Here is a 21,194-nt window from a genome sequence, read left to right on the forward strand (position 1 = left end):
CTTCAAGGTCCCTTCCAGCCCCAAACCACTCCATGAATCTGGGAGACCTAGTAGCAGCCTGCCAGTACCTAAAGGGGGCTGCAAGAAGGCTGCAGAGAGACAGTTTGCAAAGGGCTGCAGGGACAGGACAAGGGGCAATGGTTTGAAATGAGAGCAGAGCAGATTGAGACTGGATGTGAGGAGCAAGTTCTGCACCAGGAAGATGCTGGAACACTGCAACAGGTTGCTTGGGAAGGTGGTTGAGGCCCCATCTCTGGAGGCATCCTACTCTAGAGCAGGCTGCCCACAGCCTCAGCCAGCCTGGCCTCAAACACCTCCAGCCATGGGGCCTCAACCACCTCCCTGGGCAACCCAGTCCAGCCTCTCACCACTCTCCTGCTCAACAACTTCCTCCTCATGTCAAGTCTGAAGCTGTGCCAGGGCAGGTCTAGGCTGGATGTGAGGAGGAAGCTGTTGGCAGAGAGAGTGATTGGCACTGGAATGGGCTGCCCAGGGAGGTGGTGGAGTGGCTGTGGCTGGAGGTGTTCTTGCCAAGCCTGGCTGGGGCACTTAGTGCCATGGTCTGGTTGGTTGGGCAGGGCTGGGTGCTAGGTTGGGCTGGCTGAGCTTGGAGCTCTCTTCCAACCTGCTTGGTTCTGTGATTCTATTGGAAGAGTCTTTGAAGAGCAGAGCAGACTGAGATTGGATGTGAGGACCAAGTTCTGCAGCAGGAGGGTGCTGGAACACTGCAGCAGGCTGCCCAGGGAGGTGGTTGAGGACCCATCTCTGGACGTCTCTTCCAACCTGATTGAGTCTATGATTCTATGGTAGAGTTAGTTGGACAGGGCTGGGTGCTAGGTTGGCCTGGCTGAGCTTGGAGGTCTCTTCCAACCTGCTTGATTCTAGGATTGGCCATGGCTGGGTGCTAGGTTGGCCTGGCTGAGCTTGGAGCTCTCTTCCAACCTGCTTGATTCTATGATTGGGCAGGGCTGGGTGCTAGGCTGGGCTGGCTGAGCTTGGAGCTCTCCTCCAACCTGCTCCATTCTCTGATTCCATGATAACTCTGAATCTCCCCACCTCCACCTTTGCTCCATTATGATTTGCTGAACTCTTCACGTTGAGATTTACTTTGAAACTCTGGAGAAGATAGATGTGACCTGTGGTGTTTTGCTCTTTCTTGTAGGTGAAAATTACACAAGAGCTAAAAAACATCCAGGTGGAGCAGATGACAAAGCTTCAGGCCAAGCATCAGGCAGAATGTGAGCTCCTTGATGATATCAGGTAAGTTTTGCTCCTAAAAATTCCTTTCTGGTCCCTTTTTTTGTGTTTGTTGTGGTGGTTTTTTTCATGGTTGGAGGAACTTTGGAGTTACAAAACTTCAGGAACTGACGCTGGAATTTCCTCTTTGGATTTCCTGCTTCTTTTTTTTTTCCCTCCAGGGCTGTTAAAAGTCTTGACACAGCTGGAAATTATAACTGGAGCTAACACAATGCAAAGCAGTTTTTTTTTCTGGGGGTGGGTTTTTTTTCTTCCCCTTCACTGGGGGAAACATTGAAAACAAAAAGGCACAAACAAAAAGGGTATAAATCCTTGATTTTTTTTGGTGTATAATAGACTTAAGGCTTTGATTTAGCAGTTGTGAGAGGCTGCTGAAAGTAGTGAAGTGTTTGAAAACCACTCATGATTTATGTCTTGGTGGGCAGAAGGGTTTTTGCTAGGCCTAGAGAGCTTTGGGCAGCTCTTTAAAATGCATCTAAAATAGTAGTTAGTTTATTTTTAACCAGGAACTTGTATTTGAGAGTTCTAATTGGGAACTCTCTTCGAATTCAAGACTGATACTGGTCTAAGAGGAGGCCACCAAGATGATCAGAGGACTGGAGGACCTCTGCTGAGGGGACAGGCTGGGAGAGTTGGGGTCTGGAGAAGAGAAGGCTCCAGGGAAAGCTTAGAGCAGCCTTCCAGTACCTGAAGGAGTTTACAGGAGAGCTGAGGAGGGACTTTTGATAAGGGCTTGGAGTGATAGGATGAAGGCAGATGGAGTGAATCATAGAATCAGACAGGGTTGGAAGGGAGCACAAGGAGCAGCCACTTCCAGCCCCCCTGCCATGCCCAGGGGCACTTTACATCTATAATCATAGAATCAGTCAGGGTTAGATGAGACCACAAGGATCATCTAGTTGCAACTCCCCTGCCATGCCCAGGGACACCCTACCCTAGAGCAGGCTGCACACAGCCTCAGCCAGCCTGGCCTCAAACACCGCCAGCCATGGGGCCTCAACCACCTCCCTGGGCAACCCAGTCCAGCCTCTCACCACTTTCCTGCTCAACAACTTCCTCCTCACCTCCAGCCTCACTCTCCCCACCTCCACCTTTGCTCCAGTCCCCCCACTCCTGCCACTCTCTCACAGTCTCCAAAGTCCCTCCCCAGCTTTTTTGGAGCCCCCTTCAGATCCTGGCAGGCCACAAGAAGGTCCCCTGGGAGCCTCCTCTGCTCCAGCCTGCACAGCCCCAACTCTTTCAGGCTGTGCTCACAGCAGAGCTGCTGCAGCCTCTCAGCATCCTCCTGGCCCTGCTCTGGACACTCTCCAGCATCTCCACAGCCCTCTTGTCCCAGGGGCTCCAGAACTGGATGCAGTATGATTCTAATCCCTTTCCTAGTCTTGCTGTTCAAACTAGTCCAAACCAGGATGCTGGTTGCCTTTTTGGCTACCTGGGCCTACTGCTGGCTCGTTTTGATCCTTACTTTTAGAACATCTAATCCAGTTGCTGCTGCTGCTGCTCAAGTCCTGCTTGTAGCATCTCCTATGCTCGTAATCGCTACGCTGGAATCTGTGTTGTGCTGAAAGGTATCATGAACACTGTTAGCCTGTGGCTACTAAGCCAGGAAAACCTGAACATGGTGGTTTAAGATACAGGTTTTTTTTTCCCCTTCCATGTAATTTAATTTCAGGAGTTTAATTGAATTTGTCCATTTTAATGTCCTGGATTAAGGAGTTAATATACTTAATTCACTCCCAGCGTTGCTGAACATAGCCAGCCTCTGTTCAGTTGGCCTTGCTGTTGGCAGAATCACTGCCTGGATTTACAGATTAAACATTCTTTTAGACATGGAATGATGAGGATGGGATGTGACAGCTCCATCGTGGCAAGGATTTGTTCCAACAGCAGATACAAGGCTAGGAGAGAAGATGAAGGCAATCGCAGCCTGGGCTGGATCAAAAGCAGCATTGGCAGTAGATCCAGAGAAGTGATTCTGCCACTTGGGTCTGCTCTGGGGAGACCTCCTCTGGAATGCTGTGTTCAGCTCTGGAGCCCTCCACACAGCAAGGACATGGACCTGATGGAGCAGGTGCAGAGGAGGACCAAGGAAATGATAAGCAGGTTGGAGCAACTCTGCTATGAGGACAGGCTGAGGGTGTGCAGACTGGAGAAGAGAAGGCTCCAAGGACACCTAATAACAACCTGCCAGGACCTGAAGAGGGCTACAAGAAGGCTGCAGAGATACTGATTGCAAAGGGCTGCAGGGACAGGATGAGGGCAATGGCTTCAAAGTAGAGCAGAGCAGATTGAGATTGGATGTTAGGAGCAAGTTCTTTGCTATGAAGGTGCTGGAACCCTGCAACAGGTTGCTTGGGGAGTAGGTTGTGTCCCCAGCCCTGGAGATGCTGAAGGTGAGGCTGGAGAGGGCTGTGGGCAATCTCATCTAGTGGAGGATGTCCCTGCTGACTGTTGCAGGGGTTGGACTGGCTGAGCTCTGGAGCTCCCTTCCAACCCAGCCCATTCTATGATTGCATGAGAATTTGGGCTAAAAAAAACCCCAACCCTTTGATGGGAACAAAACAAATCCTCTGCTTTTGGCTTGTGATGTAGAAGCCTTTTAATTGCATCGAGCTGTGAAGAGGGGGGAGAGATGTGGGGTTTGGTGATGTGCTGGTCAGCTTGTGACAGTGGTGTGACAAGTTGAGTGTCACCCTTGTCATCCCATTACTCATTTCTTTATGACTGCATTCAGGTTACAGCAGCCACAGTGCTGCTGGAGCGTTCCAGAAGGCAGTGCTGGCTGGAACCACACACACAGAGCATCTTTTTGTCTCTGCAATAGAGAATTGGGTTTCTAGAGAGCACCCTGCTGTTACCCAGGAGGGTTCAATTTGGACCAAAGGCTGTTTGTTTTGTTAGGCTTGAGGGAGTTTGGGTCTTTCTGGAGCACTCTCATAGAATCACAGAACGGCACTAAGTGCCCCAGCCAGGCTTGGCTGCAACACCTCCAGCCACAGCCACTCCACCACCTCCCTGGGCAGCCCATTCCAGTGCCAATCACTCTCTCTGCCAGGAACTTCCTAACAACATCCAGCCTAGACCTGCCCTGCCACAGCTTCAGACTCTGTCCCCTTCTGCTCTTGCTGCTTGCCTGGCAGCAGAGCCCAACCCCACCTGGCTACAGCCTCCCTGCAGGCAGCTGCAGGCAGCAATCAGCTCTGCCCTGAGCCTCCTCTGCTGCAGGCTGCACACCCCCAGCTCCCTCAGCCTCTCCTCACAGGGCTCTGCTCCAGGCCCCTCCCCAGCCTTGCTGCCCTTCTCCAAACACCTTCCAGCACCTCAGCAGCTCTCTGCAATTCAGGAGCCCAATTACAAACCACCTCATTTCTGTAGGATTTAAACCTCTTCATTCCATTTCTTTCTATCACTGCAACTCAGTTTTGTTTACAAGGAAAAAGAAGAAAGGCTACAAGGAAGAGATCAGAAGGTTCTCTGATGAGTTCCAGCAGAACACATCCATTGTCTGGTAGACCAACAGATGGGTTTTGGCAGCCTACCAGTTCACAGACATAGTTGGCATTCCAGTAGCTTTGATATCTGTGTGGAAAGCTGAGCACTCTTTTAAATGTTTGTGGTTTGAAGGTTTAAACTTGGTCATTTTGAAGAGATGAGGAACTCTGAGCTGCTCTTCAGCCTGGAGAAGAGAAGGCTCCAGGGAGGACCTAACTGCTGAAGTGAACTACAAGAAGGCTGCAGAGGGACTGCTTGCAAAGGCCTGCAGGGATATGGGGTGAGGAGAAATGGTTTGAAATGAGAGCAGAGAAGATTTAGATTGGATGTGAGGAACCAGTTCTGCACCAGGAAGGTGCTGGAACACTGCAACAGGTTGCCCAGGGAGGTAGCTGAAGTCTCAACCGTGGAGATACTCAAAGTGAGGCTGGACAAAGCTCTGAGCAACCTGATCTAGGGCAGATGTCCCTGCTGATTGCAGGGGAGGTTGCATTGGATGAGCTATGAAGCTGTCTTCTGACCTAAACCACTCTGTGATTCTCCTGTTTGTTCCACATGGGATTGTTCTTGCTCAGGGGGGAGGTGTGGAGCTCCAACTGCCTTTTTCCCAGCCCCTCTCTAGATACTTCAGCTCCTTGAGGACTGTGCATAAAGAAACTCACCATGACTAGTTAGATGTTAAACTGTGTTCTTGAGTGATAATACAGCTCTCCTCAGGTGGCCAAGAGGGCCAGCAGCATCCTGGCTTGCATCAGTGATAGCGTGGCCAGCAGGACCAGGGTGGGGATTGTCCCCCTGTACTCAGTACTGTCGGGACCACAACTCAGATCCTGCATTCATGTTTGGGCTTCTTACTCCAAGATGGACATTTTGGTGCTGGAGCAGGTCCAGGGAAGGGCAGTGAAGCTGGTGAGAGGTCTGGAGAGCAGGCCTGGGGAGGAGCAGCTGAGGAGACTGGGGAGGTTATTCTTCCCCTGTACTCAGCACTGGTCAGACCACACCGTGAGTACTTTGTCCAGTTCTGGGCCCCTCAACTCAAGAAGGATGTTGAGGTGCTGGAACATGTCCAGAGAAGGGCAACAAAGCTGGTGAGGGGCCTGGAGCATAAACCCTATGAGGAGAGGCTGAGGGAGCTGGGCCTGTTTAGCTTGGAGAAGAGGAGGCTCAGGGGTGATCTTATTACTGTCTACAACTACCTGAAGGGGCATTGTAGCCAGGTGGGGGGTGGCCTCTTCTCCCAGGTAACCAGCAATAGAACAAGGGGACACAGTCTCAAGTTGTGCCAGGGTAGGTGTAGGCTGGATGTTAGGAGGAAGTTCTTCACAGAGAGAGTGATTGGCATTGGAATGGGCTGCCCAGGGAGGTGGTGGAGGCACCATCCCTGGAGGTGTTCAAGAAAAGCCTGGATGAGGCACTTAGTGCCATGGTCTGGTTGATTGGATAGGGCTGGGTGCTAGGTTGGCCTGGATGATCTTGGAGGTCTCTTCCAACCTGGTTGATTCTATGATTCCAAAAGGAGGCTGAGGGGAGGCTTTCAAGACCTGTCTGGATGTGTTCCTCTGTGATCTGTGCTAGATTGTGTGGTCCTGCTCTGGCATGGGGTTGGACTCCGTGATCTCCTTGGGTCTCTTCCAGCCTCTAACATGCTATGATGCTGTGACTTTCTGGCTCTCTACAGCTCCCTGAAAGGAAGTTGGAGCCAGATGGATGCTGGTCTGTTCTCCCAAATAGCAAGTGACAGGACAAGAGGAAAGAGCTCAGGTTGCACCATGGGAGGTTTGTGTTGGATATGAGGAACAATTATTTCTTCACTAAAAGAGTTGGGAAGACCTGCCCCAGGCTGGTGATGGAGTCCCCATCCCTGGAGGGATATAAAAGCTGTGGAGGTGTGGTGCTGAGGGCCATGGTTTAGCAGTGAGATTCAGAGTGCTGGGTTGGAGTCACAGATTGCATTGGGCTGGAAGGGACCCTTCAAGGTCATCTTGTCCAACTCCTCTGCCATGAGCAGGTTCATCTCCAACTAGATCAGGCTGCCCAGGGCCACATTGACTCTGATCTTGCCTCAGCCAGGTCCATGGGCAACATATTCCAGTACTTAAACATTGCACTTAAAGGTCTTTTCCAACCTCCAGGATTCCCATTTTGTATGTAAGGATGCAGTTGGACTTCTTGGGGGCCAGGAAGAGAGAACAGCAGGTTCTGGTCATGGACTTGACTTGACAAAAGGCCTGGGCTGGCTGAGGAGCAGTGTGGGCAGCAGGACAAGGGAGGTTCTTGTGCCCCTGTGCTCAGCACTGCTCAGGCCACCCCTGGAGTCCAGCTGTGTCCAGTTGTGGGCTCCTGAATTGCAGAGAGCTGTTGAGATGCTGGAAGGTGTTGAGAGAAGGGCAGCAAGGCTGGGGAGGGGCCCGGAGCAGAGCCCTGTGAGGAGAGGCTGAGGGAGCTGGGGGGGTGCAGCCTGCAGCAGAGGAGGCTCAGGGCAGAGCTGATTGCTGCCTGCAGCTGCCTGCAGGGAGGCTGTAGCCAGGTGGGGTTGGGCTCTGGTGCCAGGCAAGCAGCAAGAGCAGAAGGGACCAGAGTCTGAAGCTGTGGCAGGGCAGGTCTGGGCTGGCTGTGAGGAGGAAGTTCCTGGCAGAGAGAGTGATTGGCACTGGAATGGGCTGCCCAGGGAGGTGGTGGAGTGGCTGTGGCTGGAGGTGTTCTTGCCAAGCCTGGCTGGGGCACTTAGTGCCATGGTGTGGTTGGTTGGGCAGGGCTGGGTGCTAGGTTGGGCTGGCTGAGCTTGGAGCTCCCTTCCAGCCTGCTTGGTTCTATGAAGCTCAGGTTGTGGAAAGCACACCTAGGACTTGACAGAAGTTCTGCTGCTGGTAGTGGAGTGGAAAAAACTTCCTGGGAGTTGAATGATTTTTAATTTGTAAACTGTACAAAAAAATTTCCAATATCCATTAAAAAGAAAAATGCAAATCTGAGGCCTGCAGAGATTCTCCTCTCTGTGGGAGCTGAGAAGCAGGAGAGTTGAAGGATCTTTTTTTTTAATGACTTGACAAGAAAAGAAGGGAGGGAAGGGGAAAAAAAATTGTGTTAGCAAATAGGTTTAAAAATACATTTCTGAGTGTAGAAGCCAGGAGTTGGCTCTTTGTGCTGCCTTTCTTCCTAGTGGGTAACTGGAGGATTTGTGGAACCAGTGATTGAGGAGGCTCTGAGGGTTGTTGGCTGAGTTGGAGGTGTGACATTTGTTTGTCTTCTGGAGCTTACTGAAGCTGCTGTAGCCTTTCAGCTGGTGAGACCTAACAGCAGATGCAGAGAGCTGATTCTGCCACGTGGCTCTGCCCTGGGGAGACCTCACCTGGAGTGCTGCATCCAGCTCTGGAGCCCTCAACACAGCAAGGACATGGACCTGATGGAGCAGGTGCAGGGGAGGGCCAGAGAAATGTTCAAGGCTCTGCTCTGAGCACAGGCTGAGAGAAGAAAGGGCTCTGGGGAGGCTTAATAGCAGCCTGCCAGGACCTGAAGGGGCTACAAGAAGGCTGCAGAGAGACTATTTGCAAAGGGCTGCAGGGACAGGAGGAGGGCAATGGCTTCAAAGTAGAGCAGAGCAGATTGAGCTTGGATGTGAGGAGCAAGTTCTGCACCAGGAGAGTGCTGGAACACTGCAACAGGTTGCCCAGGGAGATATTGAAGGTGAGATTTTGAAGGTGAGGCTAGAGAGGGCTGTGAGCAACCTACTCTAGCTGAGGATGTCCCTGCTGGGTGCAGAGGAGGTTTGATTGGATGAACTTTGGAGCTCCCTTCCAGCCCAGCCCATTCTATGATCCCTGCTGGCACAGCTAGAAAAGAGATTTGCTTTCTGCAGTTGGGGTGGAGAAAGAGGTTTTGCCTCCCTGAAACATAAACATAGTCTTTGGCATTGTGAACCAGAAGTCCTTCAGAGTTTGTTTGTGGCTTCAAGTACTCAGAGAGAGACTTTTCCTAAGGGTGTCTAGAGAGGGACTTTTCCTAAGGGTGTCCTGCCACAGGACAGGGAGAATTGATTTGAAGCTTCAGAGGCAGAGCAGGGTTAGAGGTAGAGCAGAGTTCGACTGGATCTTAGGATCAGGTTCTTCAGTAGGAGGGTGGTAAGACTCTGGAATAGGTTGTCCAGGGAGGTTGTGGATGCCTCATCTCTGGAGGTGTTCAAAACCAGCTTGGATGAAGCCTTGAGCAACCTGCTCTAGTTTAGAGGTGTCCCTGCCCGTGGCAGGAGGGGTGGAGGAGATGATCTCTGATGTCCCTTCCAACTTGAGCTGTTCTGTCATTCATTGTATCCACACCTGACTGCTTTTGATGGCTTCAGGTTGCACCAGGGCAGGTTTAGATTGGACATTAGAAAAGAAGGAGATGCCCCAGAAGGTCTAGAAATAGGCTGTCAAGGGCAGTGGTGGAATCACCACCCCTGCAGGGATTGAAGAGCCATGTAGATGTCCAGAGAAGGGCAACAAAGCTGGTGAGGGGTCTGGAGAGTAATTCTTATGAGGAGCAGCTGAAGGAACTGGGATTGTTCAGCCTGGAGAACAGTAGAGGAGGGACAGGGATCTGCTGGAGAGGGTCCAGTGGAGGGCTAGGAGGATGATGAGGGGGCTGGAGGGTATGGCTGATGAGGAGAGGCTGAGGGCCCTGGGGCTGCTTAGTCTGGAGAAGAGAAGACTGAGAGGGGATTTGATCAATGTTTGCAAGTAACTGAAGGCTGCCAGGAGGGGGGGGACAGGCTCTGCTCACTGCTCCCTGGGATAGGATGAGGAGCAATGGGTGTTAAGTGGCAGCAAAAGAGGTTCCAGCTCAGCGCAAGGGGGAACTTCTTTCCTGTAAGGCTCCCAGAGCCCTGGCACAGGCTGCCCAGAGAGGCTGTGGAGTCTCCTTCTCTGGAGCCTTTCAAGGCCTGTCTGGCTGTGTTCCTCTCTGATCTGTGCTAGATAGGATTGTCCTGCTCTGGCAGGGGGGTTGGACTGGATGATCTCCTTGAGTTTCTTCCACCCCCTAACATCCTATGAGCCTGGGATCCTGTGATGAAGAAGGAGAGGAGAAAGCAAGGCTGTGCAGTAGCAGCCCAGGTTCATGTGGGATTAAAATCTCTGCATAACCACAGCCTGGAGAAAGCCCAGCTGCCACTTTGTGCATGTCAGAGCTTCCTTATTTGTGTCCTAGCTGATTTTCTGCTCTTGACTGTCTTGATCCTGTGTTGCTTCATCCTCTTCAGGCAGTTTATTGTACACTGTCTTGAAAATAGATGCAGAGATTGCATGAATCCTGGCTGAGGTGGAATAGCAACACAGCCACTCGAGTTAAGGGCTCCCACATCCAGTTTCTCATCCCTTTGAACCAAATCCATGATGTAAAAGGAGTTGCCAAAGCCATGAGCTTAGAAGCTTTCTGTGCTCCTGATAACGAGATCCTTTCACAGATCCCTCCTGCTCTTCCTTCCCATCTCCTGTCCTTGTGCTTTCTTTATCTTCTTCTCTCCAATCTAGAGAATCAGGATTGTTTTGGTTGGAAAAGCTCTTTAAGATGATTCAGTCCAACCATTCTCTAACTCTACCAAGGCTGCTGCTAACCTCTGGCCCTCAGCACCACAGCTCTGCATGGTTTAACCACCCCCAGGGCTGAGGATTCAGCCACCTCCCTGGGGAGCCTGTGCCAGTCCTTCAGGGAAGAAATTTCTTCTCATCTTCAACCTAAACCTCCCCTGGGGCAACTTGAATTAATTCCCCCTTGTCCTATCCCTTGTTCCTTGGGAGAAGAGACCAACCCCACCTGGCTGCAACCTCCTCTCAGGGGGTTGTAGAGAGGCAGAAGGTTTCCCCTCAGCCTTCTTTTCTCCTCTCTATTTCTGTGTCACTCACCTTTCTCCCTCTTGCTGCTTTGCCTTTCTGTGCTATTGGTCATCTCTCTTCTCTCCTCTGAAGCTCTGGCCTCTGCAATTTCTGATGCCACATAGGGAAGAGTATGGCCACAGGGACTGACCCTGTGTTAGCCACCACCACAATGGCTCTTGGAGTCTCTCCTTTACACTTTCCTCATGGGATTGCACTGCCAAGGTGCTCCAGGCTGTGGCTCTTGTGGGTCTTCCTCAACACCCCAACCCTTTCTGCTTGGAGGATGAGCAGAGGGCTGGAGCTGCTCTTCTGTGAGGCCAGGCTGAGTGAGTTGGGGTTGTTCAGTCTGGAGAGAAGACTCCAGGGAGACCTTCTTGTGGCCTTGCAGTATCTGAAGGGGGCTACAAGAAAGCTGCTGAGGGACTTTGTAGGGTGTCAGGGGGTGATGGGAGTGGGGGGAATGGATCCAAGCTAGAGGAGGGCAGATTAGGAGACATTAGGAAGAAGTTCTTCAGTGTGAGGGTGTTGAGAGCCTGGCACAGGTTGCCCAGGGAGCTGGAGGAAACCTCATCCTTGGAGGTCTTTAAGGCCAGGCTGGATGTGGCTCTGGGAAGCTTGATCCTAGTGTGAGGTGTCCCTGCCCATAGCAGGGGGTTTGGAGCTGGCTGATCCTTGAGGTCCCTTCCAGGCCTGACCATTCTGTGATCTTGGATGGTGTTGTCCTGTCAGCTGAGCTGTCTCTTGCTGCTGCTCTTCTGGCTGTGGAGCCTGTGGGTGAGAGAAGGAAGAACTTAGTGGGCATTTGTGTTTCTGTCCCTAGTCTGAGAATCATAGACTGGTTTAGGTTGGAAGAGACCTCAAGGATCATCCATTTCCAACACCCTGCCATTGTGGCAAGGACATCTACCCCTAGAACAGGCTGCTCAAACCTCATCCAGCCTGGCCTTGAACACCTCCAGGGAGGGAGCAGCCACAGCCTCCCTGGGCAACCTGTGCCAGTGTCTCACCACCCTCACTGCAAGGAACCCCCTCCTAACATCTAGTTTGAATCTCCCCTCTGCCAGTTCAAACCCATTCCCCCTTGTCCTGTCATCATAAGACCTTCTCAATAGTCCCTCCCCAGCCTTCCTGTAGGTCCCCTTCAGATAATGGGAGGCCACCATAAGGTCTCCCTGAAGCCTTCTCTTCTCCAGGCTGAAGAACCCCAACTCTTGTAGCCTGTCCTCAGAGCAGAGCTGCTGCAGCCCTGGGAGGGCAGAGCTGCTGCAGCCCTGGGAGGGCAGAGCTGCTGCAGCCCTGGGAGGGCAGAGCTGCTGCAGCCCTGGGAGGGCAGAGCTGCTGCAGCCCTGGGAGGGCAGAGCTGCTGCAGCCCTGGGAGGGCAGAGCTGCTGCAGCCCTGGGAGGGCAGAGCTGCTGCAGCCCTGGGAGGGCACAGCACTTCCAAGACGTCTCCAGCTCCCTGTCTCAGCCCTGTCATAACAAGTCTGAGGGAACAGCACAGGTACTTAGGAACACAGAAGAGGAAAATCCAAGCAGGAGTGACTGTTGCCCTGCAGATAGCTGCTTGCTGCTGCTTGCAACATGTCACTGTGTATGCTGCATTCTGCTCCACTGAGTAAAGCTGCCTGTAGCCTTCTGCTGTGCTCCCTGCTGGAGTTGGACTGCACTGCTGGCATCTCACTGGTGATGTTGGTGGGTTCATGATAAGGTTTATGACAGCCTTGGCTGCAAGTCAAGCTGCTGGAGTTGAACCTTTAGCTGGTTCTGAGTTCAGGAAGGGCAGGGACTTGCTGCAGAGGGTCCAGCAAAGGCCTGCAGAGATGCAGAGGGGAGTGGAACATCTCTGATGAGGTCTCTGCTCTGAAGGTTTGGGTCAAGGGGGCCTTTAAAGCTCATCTGGTCTAAGTCCCCTGCAGTCAGCAGGGACATCCCCATCTAGATGAGGTTGCTCACAGCTCCCTCAAGCCTGACTTTGAATGTCTCCAGGGCTGAAGACTAAACACCAGCAGTGCCCTCAGCTGTTCCTTGTAAGGTTTGTGGTCAGGGCCCTTCACCAGCTTAGTTGCCCTTCTCTGGACATACTCCAGCACCTCAATGTCCTTGTAGTGAGGGCCCCCAAACTGAGCCCAGGATTCTTGACTGAAAGGTGAAAGGGACCTGGGGGTGGTGCTGCACAAAGAGGTGAATGTGAGGCAGCAGTGTGGCCAGGGGGCAGAGACAGCCAAAGGCAGCCTGGCTGGGAGCAGAAATGCTGTGGCCAGCAGGAGCAGGGAGGGGATTGTCCCCTTGGGCTCTGCCCTGGGGAGGCCTCACCTCGAGGGTTGGGTTCAGGTTTGGGCACCTCAAGGCAAGAGGGATGTGGAGGTGCTGGAGCCAGGGCAGAGCAGGGCAGGGAAGCTGGGGAAGGGCCTGCAGAGGACATCTGCTGAGGAGAGGCTGAAGGAGCTGGGGCTGGGTAGTGTGAGGAAGAGGAGGCTGAGGGCAGAGCTCCTGGCTGGCTGCAGCTACCTGCAAGGAGGTTGTGGAGAGGTTGGTGCTGGTCTCTTGTGCCAGGGAATGAGTGCTGGGACAAGAGGGAATGGCCTCAAGCTGCCACTGGGGAGGTTCAGGCTGGAGAGGAGGGAAAATGTTTTCCCAGCAAGAGTGGCACTGGGATGGGCTGGGCAGGGAGGTGGTGGAGTCCCCAGCCCTGGGTGTGTTCAGAAGTGGTTTGGATGTGGTGCTTGGGGCTTTGGTTTAGGGTGAGCCTTGCAGAGCAGGGCTCTGGGTTGGACTTAGTGATCCTGAGGAGCTTTTCCAGCCTGAGTGTTTGTGTGAGATGTGTAGAAGTGGCAGCAATTGTGGGAGCAGTTGTTGGTTCTGCTTCTGAGCTCCCTATAAAGCTACCACAGAAGCTGAGGTCTGGGCAAGTTACCTGTAATTAAGCAGCCCCTTAATGAGCTGCTCACATTCTTGGCAGAATTAGAAATCTGGTGATGTTTTGACTGGAACTGTTTGAGGGAAGCTTGGAATGTAGTGGAAAAAAAAACCCCACACACAACCCAAGCAACTCAATCCTGTTGCCTGCTGGGTGTGGGAGTCCCAAGTTTGGAGTGAGGAAGGGAAGAGAGCAAAGAGAAGTAGTTTCTATAGGAGCACAGCCACAGTGGGAAGGATTCAGGTCTTGTCCTGGCACAGTGAAAGTGAGAGCTGGGCCACACTCCTGCATGGTTTCTGCATGCTTGGCATCTAAAATGTGGTGGATCTCCTGGTTTTGGGCAGTCATAGAATGGGCTGGGTGGGAAAGGACCTCCAAAGCTCAGCCAGTCCAACCCCCTCTGCACTCAGCAGGGACAGCCTCAGCTAGAGCAGGTTGCTCACAGCCCTCTCCAGCCTCATCTTCAACATCTCCAGGCATGGAGCCCAAATAATCTCCCCCAGCAACCTATTGCAGGGTTCCAGCACCCTCCTGGTGCAGAACTTGTTCCTCACATCCAATCTCAATCTGCTCTGCTCTACTTTGAAGCCACTGCCCTCATCCTGTCCCTGCAGCCCTTTGCAAACAGTCTCTCTGCAGCCTTCTTGTAGCCCCTTCAGGTCTGCCTGAAGCCTCAGAGTTTTGGGTTAACTGGTGAAGGGTTTAGTTTGGTCATTCTCTCCCCCCTTCCTCCCCTTTCCCCCCTTCCTTTTGGCTTGGAGGTGCTTTTGTGCCCTCCACTCGGGCTTGGAGGTGCTTTTGTGCCCTCCACTCGGGCTTGGAGGTGCTTTTGTGCCCTCCACTCGGGCTTGCAGTTGCTTTTGTGCCCTCCCCTCGGGCTTGGAGGTGCTTTTGTGCCCTCCCCTCGGGCTTGGAGGTGCTTTTGTGCCCTCCCCTCGGGCTTGGAGGTGCTTTTGTGCCCTCCACTCGGGCTTGGAGGTGCTTTTGTGCCCTCCACTTTAAGGTTTACATTGAAATGAGCTTTTCTGTATTACTCATCAATGAAGCCTGTGGAAGGCTGAGTTTTGAAGGGCTTTCAGGAGCAGGTTGCATTGGTTGCTGAGAGCACCATGCCTTGGAAGGCTCTGAACACTAAACAGAAGAGACATTCTTGGCCTGAAGTTCCATTTTCACTTTTGACTGAGTGCCTCCTTTTTCTTTCAAGAATGAATTCTTCAGCCTGCAGAAAGTTGTGTGGGTGTTTTCTTCTCTGGCTTCCAGCCCAGAGAGGCTTTTCCTGGAGCTGTCATTTTTGTTTTCACCACAGCTGGTGCTTGGCAGAGCTCTGGAAATGCAGCCCTTGTGATGCAGCTCTCTGAAGCTGCCTTTGGGACAGCTCTGGATGGGGACCTTTGCAAGGTGTAGCTGAAAATCAACTGCTTACAGCAGCCTCCCAGTACTGGAAAGCTGGGGAGGGGTAGAGAGGGTTGGGGTTGTGCAGCCTGGAGAAGAGAAGGCTCTGGGCAGACCTTGGAGCAGCTTTCCAGTGTGTGGAGAGGGCTGCAGGAGAGCTGGAGAGGGACTTCTGAGGAGGGCTTGTAGGGATAGGATGAAGGGGAATGGTTTGAAGCTGGAAAAGGGGAGATTGAGACTGGAAATTCTTGGCAGTGAGGGTAGGGAGGGACTGGCACAGGTTGCCCAGAAAGGGTGTGGATGTCCTCTCCCTGGAGGTGGTCAAGGGCAGGCTGGATGAGGCCTTGAACAACCTGCTTTAATGGGAGGTGTCCCTGCCCATGGCAGGAGGGTTGGAACTGGATGATGATGGGGGTTGGACTCGATGATCTCTTTGGGTCCCTTCCAAGCCCTAACATCCTATAATCTTTAAGGTCCATTCCAACCCAACCCACTCCATGAAGCTCACTGTGTCAGAACATATCCTACTGGATCATTCTCAAGGAACAAAATGCTCTTTGATCCACTTGGTCAAGCTCAGGCCTGATTCTGTGAGTAAAAGTTTTCCTTCTGAGGCTCTAAGGGGTTTGAATCCCAATTCTTACCTCTCAAAACCTCTAAAGAGTTGGGTCCTTGGAGGTGTTGCAGCCAAGCCTGGCTGGGGCACTTAGTGCCATGGTCTGGTTGGTTGGGCAGGGCTGGGTGCTAGGCTGGGCTGGATGAGCTTGGAGCTCTCTGCCAGCCTGCTTGATTCAGTGATGAGCTTGGAGCTCTCTTCCCAGCTGCTTGATTCAGTGATGAGCTTCGAGCTCTTCCAGCCTGCTTGATTCTATGGTATGCTTGGTTGGGCAGGGCTGGGTGCTAGGTTGGCCTGGCTGAGCTTGGAGCTCTCTTCCAACCTGCTTGATTCAGTGATGAGCTTGGAGCTCTCTTCCCACCTGCTTGATTCAGTGATGAGCTTGGAGCTCTCTTCCCACCTGCTTGATTTAGTGATGAGCTTCGAGCTCTTCCAGCCTGCTTGATTCTATGGTCTGGTTGGTTGGGCAGGGCTGGGTGCTAGGTTGGCCTGGCTGAGCTTGGAGCTCTCTTCCAACCTGCTTGCTTCTCTGATTCTCTGACTGTTTAGCCTGGAGAAGACAGAGCTGAGAGGGCATCTTCTCAATGCTGAGCAAGAGCTAAAGGGCAGGGGGCAAGAGGACAGTGCCAGACTATTCAGAGCTGCCCAGCAATAGGACAGGTGGCAGTGGGCACAAGCTGGAACCCAGAAGCTTCACCCTCAACATGAGGTGAGATTTCTTTGGTGTGAGGGTTCTGGAGGCCTGGAGCAGGCTGCTCAGAGAGCCTGTGGAGTCTTCCTTCTGTGGAGAGCTCCCAACCCCTCCCTGGCTATTGTTCTTCTGGGCAAGCTGCTCTAGGTGAAGGAGCTTTATCAGGAGGTGTCCCAAATGATTTCCAGAGAGGTTCCTGTTGACTCCTACCACTTTGATATTGTTAATCTGTATGTGAGAGGAACTGGAGATGTTCAGAACATGGCCCAAATGTCAAGATAAGCTGTGCTGGAGAAAGGAAGAGCATTCTTCTCATTCCTGGCACAATTAGTGGAGCCTGGCTTAATTTCCTCTCCTCTTGGCTTGAGTTTGTTGCATCTTCTTTGATGGGGGGAGGGTAAGAAAAAGGTTCAGTTTGCAGGTTTGGCATCCTTTGCCAGCAGTGCTTTTAGCATCTTTCACAGGCAATGCTTTCAGCAGAGCCTGCACAAAGGCTGCTGTAAACAGTTCCTCTTGAGACTGTGGATACTCAGGGCCCTCCACCCATTCCAGCTTGCTTCATGGCTTGAAGGTGATGGAAGAGATTTTCTTCCTCCCCGTGCCACAGGATCCCAGCGTGGTGGCAGTTGGAAGAGACCTCTGGAGCTCGTCCAGTCCAAGCCCCCTGCTCCAGCAGCACCCACAGCAGCTTGCCCAGCAACACAATGACAAGATGGGGTTGGAAGCTCTCCAGAGAAGGAGCCTCCAGAAGCTCTCTGGGCAGCCTGCTCCAGGCCTGCAGCACCCTCACGGCAAAGAATTTTATCCTCGTTTTCATGTGCAACCTCCTGGATTCCACTTGGTGCCCCTCGACCCTTGTGCTGTCCCTGGGCAGCACTCAGCAGATGCCAGCCCCAGCCTCTTGCCCCCTGCAGCTCTTGCTGAGCTCAGATGCTCTCTGGGGCTGTTCTTCTGCAGACTCTCAGCTTTTGCTCCTCATAGAGATGCTCCAGGCCCCTGGACACCTCCTGCCAAGTGCTTCTGCACCTTTAATAAGGAATAAAGGAGACTCCACAGCCTCCAATCAACTTATTCCAGTGCTGTTGCACCCTCAAAGGAAAGACATTTCTTCCTCATGTGCCAATTGGGAAGTTGACTCTGGAATGGGTTGCCCAGGGAGGTGGTTGAGGCCCCATGGCTGGAGGTGTTTAAGGCCAGGCTGGCTGAGGCTGTGTGCAGCCTGCTCTAGGGTAGGGTGTCCCTGGGCATGGCAGGGGGCTTGGAACTGGCTGCTCCTTGTGCTCCCTTCCAATCCTGCCTGATTCTATGCTTCTTTAGTTGTTTAAGGACAGGTTGGATGAGGCTGTGGCCAGCCTGATCTAGGGTAGGGTGTCCCTGCCCATGGTAGGGGGGTTGGAACTGGCTGCTCCTTGTGGTCCCTTCCAACCCTGCCTGATTCTGTGATCCAAGGTGTTTCAGGCCAAGTTGGATGAGGCTGTGGGCAGCCTGCTCTAGGGTAGGGTGTCCTTGGGCATGGCAGGGGGGTTGGAACTAGATGATCCAACCCTGACTCATGCTATGATTCTAAGTTATTTTAGACCTTGATGGGTGAACATGGAGATGTGCATCAACCACTGGAGCTGATTTCATGTTAGTCCAGTTCCTGCTCTGTTATATTCCCTGTCTTGAGGGCACAGATTCTTGCCTCTGAGAGCAGGGTTTGATGACTAACAGGAGTCAGCATTGCTCCACCACAGCTGGCTTCACCAAAGTGCTCTTGGCTGTGTTGTCAGGCTGCCTCAAAACAAATTCACTTGTTGTCATGCTGAAAACACCCTTTGCCATGTCCTGAGGGCTGGTTCTTGGCACTGCCCATGTTTGTGCCACAGGACTGGGGTTAGTCAGAAAGGAAGAACCTTCCCTGTGCTCCCTTGTGCAAACAGAGTCTCAGGTTGGTGTTTCTGAAGCCTAATGGTGCTAAAAGAAAAGGCAGTGAAGCTGGAGGAGCTGGGATGGCTGAGGGAACCTGCTGGCTCTTGCTGTGTCTGGAGTGCCTTTGCTAGGAGTTAGGCATGATACCTGCAGCACTGTGTCCAGTGCTGGTGTCCCCAGCACAAGAAGGACTTGGAACTGTTGGAGTGGGTCCAGAGGAGGCCACAAGGACAATCAGAGGGCTGGAGAACCTCCCCTCTGGGGACAGGCTGAGTTTGGGCTGCCCAGCCTGGAGAAGTCTCCATCAGGAAGCTTTTGAGTGACAGAAGTGCAGTGTGGTGAGGTTGGAAGGGGTCTCTGGAGCTCATCCAGTCTAACTCCCCTGCTCCAGCAGGGCACCCACAGCAGCTTGCCCAGCATCACTGTGGCCAGGGGAGGTTGGAAGCTCTGTACAGGAGACTCCACAGCCTCTCTGGGCAGCCTGCTCCAGCCCTCCAGCACCCTCACACCAAACAAGTTTCTTCTCCTGTCCAGGTGGAATGTCCTGGGTTCCAGTTTGTGTCCTCTGACCCTTGTGCTGTCCCTGGGCAGCACTCAGCAGATGCCAGCCCCAGCCTCTTGCTCCTCACAGCCCCTTCAGCTCTTGCTGAGCACTGCTCAGCTGCCCTCCGGGGCTGCTCTTCTGTGGGCTCTCAGCCTTTGCTCCTCACAGAGCTGCTTCAGGCCCCTCAGCATCTTCCCACTCCCACTGGACTCTCTCCAGTAGTTCCCAGGCTCTGTTGAACTGGGGAGCCCAGACCTGGACCCAGGACTCCAAATGTGGCCTGAGTATGGGAAAGGAGAAGGGAAGGAAAACCTTTCCAAGAGAAGGAGACTCCACAGCCAGTCTGGATGGCCTGATCAGTGCTCTGTTCCCTCCATTCAAGGTCTTCAAGTGTGACCAGATGCAGCAGCAGGCTCAGGAGTGATTCATCACACAGTGGCTCAGAAAAGTCACCATCAGGCCCCTCCAGAATCAAAGTTTCTCCTCTTGGTCAAATGGCACCTCCTGGATTCCAGTTTGTGCCCCTTGGCTCTTGTGTTGTCCCTGGGCCCCACTCAGCAGATGCCAGCCCCAGCTTTTTGCCCCCCCCCAGCCTCTTAAGCTCTTGCTGAGCACTGCTCAGCTGCTCTCTGGGGCTGCTTCTGCAGGTTCTCAGCCCCAGGGCTCTCAGCCTTTGCTCCTTACAGAGCTGCTCCAGGCCCCTCAGCATCTTTGTAAGCCTCTGTTGGACTCTCTCCAGTAGTTCCCTGCCTCTCTTGCTCTGCACAGCCCAGAACTGGACACAATACTCAAGCTGTGGCTTCACCAGGGCAGACTAGAAGAGGAGAACCTCCCTTGGCCTGCTGCCCACATAGCTTGGTGCACCCAAGAGGAGGAGAGGAGTTGCATCTCTGGCCAGGATGGTGAATTTCTCTCTGGGAGCAGCAGCAGATGTCAGGCTGCTGACTCTCTGTTAATGTTTGACCTAACAATCCATGTCTCTGTCCTAATGGCCAAAGCCAGGCAGCATTCCACTGCCTTGCTCTCCAGCAGCTCCTTTTCCTACTGCTGGTATCTTTAACCTGCCACCTTTGGGCCTCTCTTATCTCTGAATGTACTTTGCTCACTTTCAGCTGTGTTGTCTCAGTGAGAAGGGACAGAAGTGGCAGCAGCAGCAGCAGCTTTGGGGCTTGTGATTGATGAAGTTTTCTCCCCTGCTGAATGGTTCCTGTGTGATTGTTTCTAATTATCTGGGTGTGACCTAAGCTACCTAACTAAGGGGACAGTTAAATAGAGCTGCCTAGTGGCACCTAAGTGGGTACAGGTCCTGCTTTGGAGTTTCCTTTCTGAGCTTCTCATTCATTCACTCTTCTTCTCCACACTGCTGGGCCACACTTGGCTGACAGAGCACTGCTGAAAGGGTCACATCTCATGTACAAGCTCTGCTGCAGCCTTTGAATAGCATCAGAGATTTGGTTGGCTTGGAAAAGCCTTCTAAGATCGAGTCCAAGTCTAAACCCAACCCCACCAAGGCCATCCCCACCAAGGCCATCAAACCATGGCCCCAAGTGCCATGGCTACAGCTTTCTTCAACACCTGCAGCCATGGGGACTGCAGCACCTCCCTGGGCAGCCTCTGCCCATCCCTCACCACTCCTGCAGCAAAGGGATTGTTCCTCCTCTCCACTCTAACCCTCCCCTGGCACAATTTCAGGTCACTTCTTCTCCCCACACCTGAGACTAGGGAGAAGAGCCCAACCCCCACCTCCTTTCAGGGAGCTGTAGACAGCAATGAGGTCTGCCCTCAGCCTCTTTATTTCCAAGTCCCTCAGCTCTTCTTTGTAGGACTTGTGCTTGGTATGCAGCTCTGTGATATGTGCCATGAAAATATCCAAGGGTTGGAGCAGCTCTGCTCTGGGGACAGGCTGAGGCAGCTGAGGGGGTGCAGCCTGGAGAAGAGAAGGCTCCAGGGAGACCCAATAGCAGCCTGCCAGGACCTGAAGGGGCTGCAGAGAGACTGTTTGCAAAGGGCTGCAGGGACAGGACAAGGGCAATGGCTTCAAAGTAGAGCAGAGCAGATTGAGCTTGGATGTGAGGGACAAGTTCTGCAGCAGGAGGGTGCTGGAACACTGCAACAGGTTGCTTGGGGAGGTGATTGTGGCCCCATGCCTGGAGATATTGAGGATGAGGCTGGAGAGGGCTGTGGGCAACCTGCTCTAGCTGAGGCTGTCCCTGCTGAGTGCAGAGGGGGTTGGACTGGCTGAGCTTTGGAGCTCCCTTCCAACCCAGCCCATTCTATGTTTGACCAGCAGGAGGAAAAGCAAACCATTTCTGGGAACAGAGGATTCAGTTCCTTTTGGAATAGCAGGAGGAGAAGCAGCAAAGTGAGAGAAGACCTTCCCAAGGGTTTCTGTTCCTGTTTCATGTGAGTCAGAACAAAGCCCAGACCTGTGACTTCTGATAGATTGATGTCTCCAGCTCCTGGTTTTGCTGTGAGGTCATAAACTGAAGTTAATTCACTGTAGAAGCAATACTGGAACATGCAGC

General features: G+C 52.9%; 1 protein-coding gene across 2 annotated transcripts in view; it reads left to right on the top strand.

The window, feature by feature from the left end:
* FCHSD2 (FCH and double SH3 domains 2) overlaps nt 1-21,194 on the top strand; it is a 159,306-nt gene that overhangs the window by 5,678 nt on the left and 132,434 nt on the right. For both annotated transcript variants that reach the window (XM_064144185.1, XM_064144186.1), the window contains exon 2: nt 1,163-1,260. In XM_064144185.1, the coding sequence (XP_064000255.1) occupies nt 1,163-1,260 (98 nt within the window). The remainder of the gene's footprint in view (nt 1-1,162; nt 1,261-21,194) is intronic.

This window comes from Pogoniulus pusillus, chromosome 6, assembly GCF_015220805.1.
Source record: "Pogoniulus pusillus isolate bPogPus1 chromosome 6, bPogPus1.pri, whole genome shotgun sequence".
Lineage (NCBI taxonomy): Eukaryota > Metazoa > Chordata > Aves > Piciformes > Lybiidae > Pogoniulus > Pogoniulus pusillus.